The sequence below is a fragment of the Auxenochlorella protothecoides genome (assembly GCF_000733215.1).
Source record: "Auxenochlorella protothecoides strain 0710 unplaced genomic scaffold scaffold53, whole genome shotgun sequence".
Taxonomy (NCBI): domain Eukaryota; kingdom Viridiplantae; phylum Chlorophyta; class Trebouxiophyceae; order Chlorellales; family Chlorellaceae; genus Auxenochlorella; species Auxenochlorella protothecoides.
The window spans coordinates 1-9910 of NW_011934321.1; the positions used below are offsets into that span (position 1 = coordinate 1).

Genomic DNA, 9910 nt, shown 5'->3' on the forward strand with positions numbered 1-9910 from the left:
CTCCCCTAAACTTTACCATGGTTCCTTACCCTGCCGTCCTCCTGGACCGCCCAAGCCCGTGACCCACCATGTACATGAACCTGAGACAGCAGTGACACTCGGAGAGCTTATTGCAGTATGTCGCAATCTGACCAGCTCTGGTGTGGGGCCTGCCTTGTCCCCGCACCGTTGTTTGCCGAAGCTGGTCTGCGGCAGAGTTGTTGGACCCAGCACCCATACTCTTCCCGAGGATTGGGATAGCTGCTTGTGGTGGGCGCAGCACAGTCCATCTGTACAGGTCGACACGGGTGGAGGCACTGTCAGGAGTCACCTCACAACACCCAGCATCCCCTTCCACCTTGCAACCATTCGTCTCGCCAAGTGCATATCCTGTGCCTGGGATCACATGAAGGAGCACACGCATGGCGCAGAAGGAGGGAAGGGCATGGGCGGGCATTGCATTGCGGGACGGATCCACGGTTGACAGGGGCTATATGCAGGGAATATCATGCGGGGCGTCAGGATTTGAGGGCGCAAGGTGGGCGGCCCAAGCTCAAACACGCATGGGCTTCCGTGAGATTGCTGGTGTGTGCCAAGGGGAGGCCAGGCATGACAAGAGCTCCACCCCATACCAAAAAGGGGGGGGCGATACACGTGGGGTACGACGGAGGGTAGGACGCTGAACATTGCTGCATCAGTCTCACGGGCGCTCCGCGGCAACCACCCTCGCCGCGCTCGAGGGCGCATATAAGGGTCGAGGAACGGCTGCGGAATGAAAAGGCGGCACCGCCCCCACTCAGGCCGGTGCCGCAGGTGGCGAGCTCCTCCAGCCATGGAATTGAGGGGCTTGCACGCTCGCTCTCCTGTTGCCACAGCCGGGGTGGCGGTCGCAGGCTGAGGCTGGCCGCGAAGGCTGGCCATGCCCTTGGCAACCCCCCGGCCTCGCCAGGCATCGGAAAAGTCCCCCACTTCACCTCGCCCATCCCTCGATCAGCTGGGCGTCCCCAGCATGGCCGTCAGAGAGGAGGTCGGTCGGTGGCCCGGGCCCGGCCGCGCCATCGCCCGCATGGGCACGCTGCCCACCAGCGCCGACTGCGTCAGGAAGTCGGTCTGGAAGTCGGTCTCGATCACGGTCTCCAGCACGGGGGGCGGCATGTCGTGCCCTGCGCAGTGTGCAAGTGAGTGTGCGTGGAGAGGATTCTGGCCCGAATCCTCCAGCGCCAGGGGGTGGGCATGCTAGTGCGCATGCCTCTGCTGCACGCGTGTCCCGTCTACCCTCCGGGCCCGCGCCCGCGCCATGCCCCCCCACCTGGCACTTCGAGGAAGCCGGTGGCGCGCATGATGGCGTTGCGCGTAGTGAGCTTGTCGCGGCGGAAGGAGGTGGTGGGGCTCAGCCGGCTGCTGCCCAGCAGCTCCGCGACGTCGGTCTCGGGGCCCAGCCCCTCGCCGTCGGCCAAGAGGTGGGGGGGGACGAATCGCGGGCCCTCGCCGCGCGCAGCGGGCTTGGCCGGCCGCGGCATCATGGGGATGGAGATGGGCATGGAGGTGCCCAGGGTCAGGGCCGAGGCCGCGTCGGTCCCCGCCAGGCTGGCCTCCACGTTGGACATGTGGCGGGCGAGGCGCGCGCCGGGCCCTCCTGCCGCGTGCGAGGGGAGCGAGCCGGGGACGAAGAAGGGTGAGGGCATGAGGACGGGCTGGGGCTGGAGCGCACGCCCCGCCCCCGTCTCGCCGGACATGATGGAGGGGCTCATGTTGGCCTGGCCTGCGCTGGACTGCAGCGAGTACGTCTCGTCCCGGGTCCAGCGCTCTGCAGGGTGTGTGCGCGTGTGTGGGAGGGGGTGTCAGTGCTCAGGAATGAGTGAGGGCCAGCAGCACCCGGGATGGGCAGGCGCACGTCATATCGGGGCAGGGCGAGGCGTGGCCGGGGACCCCGGTGTGGACAGTGAGGAGGGTACTGGAGGGCATCACAGCGGCCTGGGCGGGGTTGCCGCCAGGACCATGCAGCCCCACCTCATGTTCACGATGACCCTCCGACCGTCTTTGACGCCCCACCTGACAGCTCCTCGTCGGAGTCCAGGACGATGCCATCGTCCTCGCTGTCCGATGACCCGCTCGCATCCGAGAGTGCCGCCCTCGGTCGGACGGGCGGGGAGGGCCGAGGGGGGATGGCGAGGGCGGGGGTGGGCTGGTTGGTGGAAACTTCGAGATCGTCGAACAGTTCGCTCTCTTCAAGCTCTAGCAGTCGATCATCGGGGGTGGAGCCCATGGCAGGCTGGGGCCTGCTGGGCTTCGCCGTCCTCCTCGCCCAGGACTCGGGTGAGGGTGCGCCAGAACCTTCCAGAGCAGGGATGGACGACTTGCTCAGTGTCGGAAGCATATTTGTCGACACTAGACGAAGATCCTTGCCTTCATGCCCCCCTAGCCACCCATGGCCGGAGATTGCGTCCTGACGGTGTGACTTCGCGGTAGGGTTGCCTCCGGCCAGGATGAGAGTTCGGGGTCTTACCTTGCACAGCAACTTGCCCTCAAACTGCCGTCCTCGAGCCTCGATATGGAATTCTTGTGGATTCACACCTTTGGTAGTCGGTCGAAGCTATCCTACGCCAGTCCACTTGAGCGCGTGAGGAAGGCCAAGGGCTTGTATCGGGAGCCGAGGAAGCAAACTCCTCGTGGACGTGCTACGCTTCTGACCCCTTGATCCCGCTCGAGAGTCTGAATAGTCTCTGACTTCTCGCGACGACACGGGGGAACAATACCTCATACTTCACAGTAATAACTCCCCCCAATAAATCGGCCGGGGTCGAACCGCGGAGACCTTCGGTACCAGGCCCGAGTGCGTCCATTCCGACTGAAGGGCGTGGAAGTGCGTCAAATCCACGATCTCTCTGTCTTCAAACCTCACGGCAGCATTGTGTGTGCTATCGCACCCCCGAGGCGTGCTGAGGGACGTGTAGGAGGATGCGTTACAAGCGTGTGCGCCCGCCGATGCCAACATGGCCCTCAGCTGCGCCTTGCGATCGTACTCCACGGCAGGCCCGGCCCGTATATGCTCCGTTCGATCGATTGTTGCAAGTATCACAGCCTGGGGGTGATTTATATGGGGAGCATGTTCCTGCCATCTCCTTCAAATCGCTTTTCTCAGGATGGCCGACTCGATCCAGATCTGGGGTGCTCTACGTGCGTGCGCGGACCATGTAGACACTTGTCTGTCCCAAAGTCTGCAAGCATGTTAAATTCCTTATACTCCCAAACTCTCTGCTTGAATTTATTTGTGTGTGTCCTCAACAAGATGCTAAAGTCAGGCGTCGGAAGATTTTGAAGGGGCGCCGAGCACCCTGTGGCCGTCGGTCCTGCGACAGCGAGTGCACAATGCTAGATTTCGGACAAGAGTGTCGTCAACAGTTGGGCGAAACTATGTGTCTCCCCAGGGACCATCCACAATAGTAAATCTCTTCAAATCTGCAGCGCGCAAATTTCGGGCAAAACATCTGGAAATCCGGCATGTCCCCATCAATGGATCAGAAACCCATTCCAAACCTTCGCCCTGCTTTCTCAATAGCTAAAATTGCATGCTGCCACACACATTTTAGACACGCACTTGCCTGCGCTGGTCAAGCGGGCTGTCGCACGCCAGTACGGCGCAGCAGCACCTCCCGGAACCCGTCTGGCCCACGGATATATATTTGGGGCGATAGTGTTATACACCCTGGGTTCGTGGCGTCATGGAGCCGGCGGGGCGAGCCCAACCCCCCGAGGTTCGGGGTGTGAGCCTCGTCGGCATGCCATTTGAGGATTCTTCCACGGAGAAGGCGTACAGGCACTTCAGGGCACTGTCCTGCAGGCGATGGGACAGGATTGGCTCGACTGTCACCATCATGCTCTGGATGATTGGCTTGGTGAGCATGGGCTGTGTGGGATGGCATAGAGGGGTGTTCCGGTGGGTCGCCCTCTCATGGCGCAGATGGGGTGAGCAGTCCCGTACCTGGGGAGTGGGCGCCGGCGTGTCACCTTGCACCGACTCAGACGTACCCTGCATCCCCAGGCTCGGCACGCCATCAGGCTGGTGGGGGAGAAGAAGTACATGGTCGGCCTGGCCGTGCTCAATGAGGTGTGCTCTGGTGCCGGCTGGCTCCTCACTGCATGCAGCCGCCGGCGGCGTCGGGCCGGCCTGTGGCTCGCTTTGTGGTGGGAGGAAGCATGCAGGCCCACCTCGCCACCCCTCCTTGCCCCCCTCGCGATGGCGCGGCGCCCTCGCACAGCCTGCTGACCCCCGGCTGCGGCCCCAGATATCCCCCCCGACTCCCCCCCCCTCCCTCTCGTCGCCATGCACAGGCCGCCCCGGCTATCCTGACCCTCCTCCCCGACCCTTACTTCGTCCCCGCCCGCCCCTGGGTGGTGGGAGTGGTCCGGCTCAGCCCCCTCTGGCTCCTCGGCCTGTTTGCGGGCGGCGAGGACATCGGCATCCTCCCGCGCCTCAACTCCGAGACCGGCGCGGCATTCTTCCCCCTCATCCTCCTGGCCTCCAAGGCCCTGCCCCTGGCCTTCCCCACTTTGGCCCACCCGCTCATGGTGTCCCACGACTGGCGCATCGTGGCGGCCACGCTGCCCGTCGTCGCCGCGGCCAACGCCGCCACCTGCGCCAGCAGGGCCTGGGACCCGGCGGTGGAGGCGCGGGTCAGCGCGCTGGGCCGCACCCTGCTCCGACTCTCCTCGCTGGGCCTGGGACCCGCCGTGCCGCGCCGCCTGCTGGGCCGCGACGCCACGGGCACCCTGCGCTGCAACTTTGCGCTGGACTGGCTCATGGTCGTGCTGGGCATCGCGCGGCCCCACCTCCTCCTCGCGCGAATGGAGGCCCTCAGCCGCCAGGCGTTCGCGCAAGGGCGGGGGCAGGCGGTGGGGCGCGCCCCCGCCGCCCCCTCCTGCCTCTCCCTGGCGCTGGCGCTGGGGCCCATCCTGGGCCTGGCCTGCCTGGTGGCGCTGACCCTCGCCACTGTCCCGGCCCTGCTGGGCGTGCAATAGCGGCCTGCTGGGCGGGCAGCAGCGGCCTGCGCCGCCGCGGCACCCGGTGCCATGGGAGCCAGAGCGGGGCCAGGTGCCAAACCCCCTCATTTCACAAATCTCTCTTCCCCACTCCCCCCCTAATTTCCTGCCAGGACTGCCATTGCAGCCGGCATCACTCCCTCTTTCACCTCTTTGACTGCAACGCCATGTCCTGCGCCGGGAACACACTGCGCCGTCGATTCTGCCGTGCCCCCTCTCACCCTGCTCCCAAACTGTCGCCCTCTGCTGACTGCTCATCATGTGTGTACAGGAGGTGCCAGCCGCCACCCGGTGCCGCCTGCACACCCCAGGCACGCTGGGCAGGGCAGCAGGCTTCTGGGTCGGGTGCGGCGGAGTGGGGCCCCCCCCCCGCCGCAAGGAGTGCACACCCATGCAAACTACGCCTTGCTTCCCCCTTTCCTCCCCGCCTTCCTTCGCGGCGGCGCAAAGGCAGAGCCCGAGGGCCTGGCGGCCCTCGCGCGCGGCCCCGGCCCCCCCACCACGACCTGCTGGACGCTGCCCCTGGGGTCCAGCATCCAGGTGGCGTCGCGGGCAGCCACGGGCGCCGCGCCGGGCGCGGCGCCTCCCCGCGGCGGCAGCGGGTCCAGGCCCATGGCGGCGCGGGCGGGGGCGCTGCGCAGGACGATGGACTGCGCCAGGCCGATGACGTTGCTGACCAGGAAGGAGAGCTGCATGCCGGAGGAGAGGAAGGCGGTGGCGGGGCCCATGACCCAGGGCATCCACCGCATCATGGTCTTGATGGCCTCCGTCTGCCCGCTGCCGTCGGGCTGCTGCATGCCGTCCATGCCGAAGCGCAGCGCGGCGGCGAAGGAGGCGGACACCGCCAGCGGCAGCAGGTAGAGCGGGTCGGGGGCGGAGAGGTCCGGGAACCAGAGCGCGCCGCCCTGGACGTAGGAGGGCACCTGCGCCGCGGCCAGGCAGCGCAGGGTGGAGAACACGCCGATGGCCACGGGCATCTGGGCCGCGATGCCCACCAGGATGCGGAAGGGGCCCGTCTTGTGCCCGCGGTACACCGCCTGCATGCGCTGGGCCTGCACCAGCTGCGAGGTATCAGGGGAGGGAGGGGGGAGCAGAGGAGGGATCGGTGGATCTGTTCTTTCGAGGCAGGAGGGGGCTTGGATGGAATGGAGGTGAGATCGATGGTGGGTGTCGGATGGGGCAGGGAGGAGTCTACAGGAGATTTGGGACTCAGCGCCCCGACACACATGGCGCGGCGCCCTGGGAGCCAGCCGGGGGGGCCAGGGCAACCCCCTCCGCGAGAGCGCCGCCTTCCCCCGCAGCCCTCTCCTTCCACTTGAAGCAACCAGCACACTCACCGGGGGAGTCTGGATGCCGCGCGCCGTCTCCTCCGCCATCACCGCCTGCATGGCCAGCATGTCCGGCTTGGCCTTGTGCAGGCGGTTGCCGTGGATGGTCTGGTAGACCACGGCGGGGGCCAGCAGGATGCGCTGCGCCACCGTGGCCAGGACCACCGCGTGCCACCAGGGGCCGCCCACCGCGTCGTGCGTGGCGCTGAAGAACCAGGTGATGGGGCGGAAGGGGGCCCAGACCTCGGACATGGCCTCCGCGATGGCGGCCGCCTCCGCCACCGCGGCGGCGTCCACGATGGCCGAGGGGTCCAGCAGGGAGGACGAGGGGCCGGCAGCGATGGGGGTCAAGGCCTGCGATGCCAGGTCAACACCAGCCCCGGGTGCCTCGTCCAGACTCGGGGTCAGCAGAGGCTGGGCCGCAGGACTGACGGGCTCGGCCTGCTTCCCACCCCACCAGGAGTATGACCGGGCGGAGGGTCCCCGCTCCAGAGCTTGCCAGGCCGCGCTACTCGATGCCTGGGCATCCCGAAGAGCCAAGCATGTCCAGGTAAACGAGTTTGCCGGCTGCGAGCTGGACACCAAGGCGCGAGTGGCCAGCACCACTGCTCGGCGCATCTGGCCGAGAGGGCACGGACCCAGGACCCAGCCTCACGGCAGCTGGATTCCCCACAATGCTGATATGGCTGCGGTTATCAATCTATATACAATGGAAATCGACGTGGGCAGACGGTGTGCACTTCGTGATCAGATGCAGACGTGCACGCTGTGCCAGGCTGGACAAGCATTTCAGTAGAGCTGGGCGGGGGTGGGGCATGCGTCGATCGACCAAGGAGTCCCGTCGGCTCGTAGAGGCTCGCTACATTCCCCACCGAGGCCACCACCAGGCCCTCTTTGGGCAATCAGAAGGTGAGGATTGTGTCAGTCAGGAGACTTGCGCGATTGACCAGGTGCTGGAGCTCGCGCCGTCTCTCCCCGCGCCTGCACCACTGACGGAGCAGGGCCTGCCACCTCACTCCCCACAGGTGATTCCACAAACTTAGACGTCATGGCGACCAAGCGTAAGGGAGGAGTGGGTGGCAACAAGTTCCGCCTCACCCTGGGTCTCCCCGTGGCTGCGACCATGAACTGCGCGGACAACAGCGGAGGCAAGAACCTGTACGTCATTTCCGTGCACGGCTGGGGAGCACGCCTGAACAGGCTGCCCGCTGCGGCGCCCGGCGACATGATCATGGCCACCTGCAAGAAGGGAAAGCCCGACCTCCGCAAGAAGGGTGAGAGTGCGCGAGGGAGGCCCTGGCTGCCGTGGGTACTGTGGAGGGCAGATGTGGGTGGAGATTGGCGCTGACATCACGGACAGGCCGGAATGAGTTATCTGTAGGCCTTGCCCTGGATGGTCTGCAGCCTGCCACTGGTTCCTGTCGGGCAGTGTCGGGAACGTATGGCCCGTGTGCCTGCCAGTTGCAGATCTCGAAGAGGTTCTGCCTCTGCGACCGGTAGGCGGCGGCCGCCCCAACGCCACCAGCGATGGCCATCCTGAACACATGCACGTATGCCGCACCACCTCTGCTCGACGTACCCGTGCCATATCGACCCTCCCTTCCCCCCATTCCCCATTCACCTCCGCCAGTGATGCCCGCCATCGTCATCCGGCAACGCAAGGCCTGGAGGCGCAAGGACGGCACGTTCATCTACTTTGAGGATAATGCGGGCGTGATCGTGAACACCAAGGGCGAGATGAAGGGCTCCGCCATCACCGGCCCCGTGGCCAAGGAGTGCGCCGACCTCTGGCCCCGCGTGGCCGCCGCCGCCAACACCATCGTCTGATGGCTGTCACCCCCCCTCTGTAACTCTCTCGCCGGGAGCACAATGTTTGGGGGCATCGTGATGAGGGGTTGAGTGAGGGGGCGGTAGAGGCGGCAGAGTGGATCACAATACTCTGCCCGTCGGCTGGGGAGCGGGCATGGAGGGCGAGCCTGGTGATGAGCAACGTGGGTTACATTTAGCGCAGAGCATCTCTGCTGTGCGCTCCACCAGGCAGTCTTGGGGCAGCAGTATACACTCCAAGATGAGAGAGAATAATGCACAGGGGGGGATGCGGAGTGTGGTGAATGCCAGCAGGAAGAGGGGACTGGGTATCCGACGCTGAAAAGGTGACCAGCATTCCGTCCACCTCCCCGGCTGCTAGACCCTGCAGCACACCCGGGACCCCGTATTTAGGTAGCCACGATTTTGGGCCCCGCTGCCCCACCTTCAGCAGCCAGCGCGGGACGCAGCCCTCCCCCGGGCCCGTCGCTGGGCGGCGGCGGGGGCGGCGACGGCGGCTCCAGCGGCTCCACCTCCGGCTCAGGTGCCGCGCCGGCGGGCGCCTCGCCGGCGGGCGCCTCCCTGGCGAACCCGTCCCTGAACTTGTCGATGTTGCGCAGCTCCGCGGAGCGGTAGGGCCGCTCGCCCAGCAGCGCCTCTAGCTCCTCGGTGCCCAGCACCTCGCGCTCCAGCAGGGCCTGCGCCATGGCCTCCACGGCGCCGCGCTTCTCCTCCAGCAGGGCCAGGGTGCGTCGGTAGGCCCCCGCCACCAGCGCGCGCACCTCGCCGTCGATCAGGCGCGCGGTGTCGTCGCTGTAGGGCTTGTTGAAGGCGCCCTCCTCCTGCGGGAAGGACACCAGGCCCACCGCGTCGTTCATGCCGTACACCGCCACCTGGGCGTAGGCCATCTTGGTCACGCGCTCCAGGTCGTTCTGGGCGCCGGTGGAGATGCGGCCCAGCATGACTTGCTCTGCGGCGCGCCCGCCCAGGGCCATGGCCATCATGTCCGCCATCTGTTCCCCCGTAGCCAGCAGGTTCTCGTTGGGCAGGTACTGGGCAAAGCCCAGGGCCGCCGACCCGCGCGGCACGATGGACACCTTGAGCAGCGGCTCCGCGTGGCGCAGGAACCAGCCCACAACTGCGTGCCCGGCCTCGTGGTAGGCCACGGTGCGCCGCTCCTCCCCGCTGATCACCTTGTTCTTCTTCTCCAGGCCCCCAATCACGCGGTCCACCGCCGCCTCGAACTCGGGCATGCCCACCGCGCGCAGGTCGCGGCGCGCGGCCACCAGTGCCGCCTCGTTCACCACGTTGGCGATGTCGGCGCCGGCGAAGCCGGGGGTCAGCGCCGCCAGGCGCTCCGAGTAGAACCCAACCTCCTTGTCTAGTGTGATGCGCGCCAGGTGCACGCGGAAGATCTGCTCCCGCCCCGCGATGTCGGGCCGGTCCAGGCTGATCTGGCGGTCGAAGCGCCCCGGCCGCATCAGCGCCCGGTCCAGGATGTCGGGGCGGTTGGTCCCCGCCAGCACCACCACGTTGGCGGTGGTGGAAAAGCCGTCCATCTCCACCAGCAGCTGGTTCAGCGTGTTCTCGCGCTCGTCGTTGCCGCCGGCAAAGCCGCCGCGCCCGCGCGCGCGCCCGATCGCGTCGATCTCGTCGATGAAGATGATGGAGGGGGCCTGGGCACGGGCCTGCGCAAACAGGTCGCGCACGCGCGCGGGGCCCACCCCCGACAAACACTCTCCATGAAGTCGGAGCCT

General features: G+C 66.6%; 6 protein-coding genes across 6 annotated transcripts in view; 3 read left to right on the top strand and 3 right to left on the bottom strand.

Annotated features, from left to right (window-relative positions):
- Positions 1-969: 969 nt before the first annotated feature.
- Positions 970-2245, bottom strand: F751_4426 (hypothetical protein; the record flags this gene model as incomplete). Its single annotated transcript, XM_011401821.1, has 3 exons — positions 970-1142; positions 1289-1786; positions 2032-2245. 3 exons carry the CDS (start codon positions 2243-2245, stop codon positions 970-972), a joined length of 885 nt encoding a protein of 294 aa, XP_011400123.1.
- A 1513-nt stretch (positions 2246-3758) lies between these two features.
- On the top strand, positions 3759-4998 carry F751_4427 (hypothetical protein; the record flags this gene model as incomplete). Its single annotated transcript, XM_011401822.1, has 3 exons — positions 3759-3875; positions 4022-4087; positions 4312-4998. The coding sequence occupies 3 exons, from the start codon at positions 3759-3761 to the stop codon at positions 4996-4998; spliced, it is 870 nt and encodes a 289-aa protein (XP_011400124.1).
- Positions 4999-5236: 238 nt separating this feature from the next.
- F751_4428 (Mitochondrial inner membrane protein OXA1L) lies at positions 5237-6965 on the bottom strand (the record flags this gene model as incomplete). Its single annotated transcript, XM_011401823.1, has 3 exons — positions 5237-5335; positions 5664-6080; positions 6357-6965. The coding sequence occupies 3 exons, from the start codon at positions 6963-6965 to the stop codon at positions 5237-5239; spliced, it is 1125 nt and encodes a 374-aa protein (XP_011400125.1).
- Positions 6966-7021: 56 nt separating this feature from the next.
- F751_4429 (hypothetical protein) lies at positions 7022-7390 on the top strand (the record flags this gene model as incomplete). Its single annotated transcript, XM_011401824.1, has 1 exon — positions 7022-7390. The coding sequence occupies one exon, from the start codon at positions 7022-7024 to the stop codon at positions 7388-7390; it is 369 nt and encodes a 122-aa protein (XP_011400126.1).
- A 5-nt stretch (positions 7391-7395) lies between these two features.
- Positions 7396-8174, top strand: F751_4430 (60S ribosomal protein L23; the record flags this gene model as incomplete). Its single annotated transcript, XM_011401825.1, has 2 exons — positions 7396-7621; positions 7978-8174. 2 exons carry the CDS (start codon positions 7396-7398, stop codon positions 8172-8174), a joined length of 423 nt encoding a protein of 140 aa, XP_011400127.1.
- A 357-nt stretch (positions 8175-8531) lies between these two features.
- The window catches only part of F751_4431 (ATP-dependent zinc metalloprotease FTSH 10, mitochondrial), a gene marked incomplete at both ends in the record, with an annotated part of 6985 nt that continues 5606 nt past the window's right edge, over positions 8532-9910 (bottom strand). Inside the window, 2 exons of the mRNA XM_011401826.1 lie at positions 8532-8538; positions 8745-9891. Of these exons, the coding sequence (XP_011400128.1) occupies positions 8532-8538; positions 8745-9891 (1154 nt within the window). The remainder of the gene's footprint in view (positions 8539-8744; positions 9892-9910) is intronic.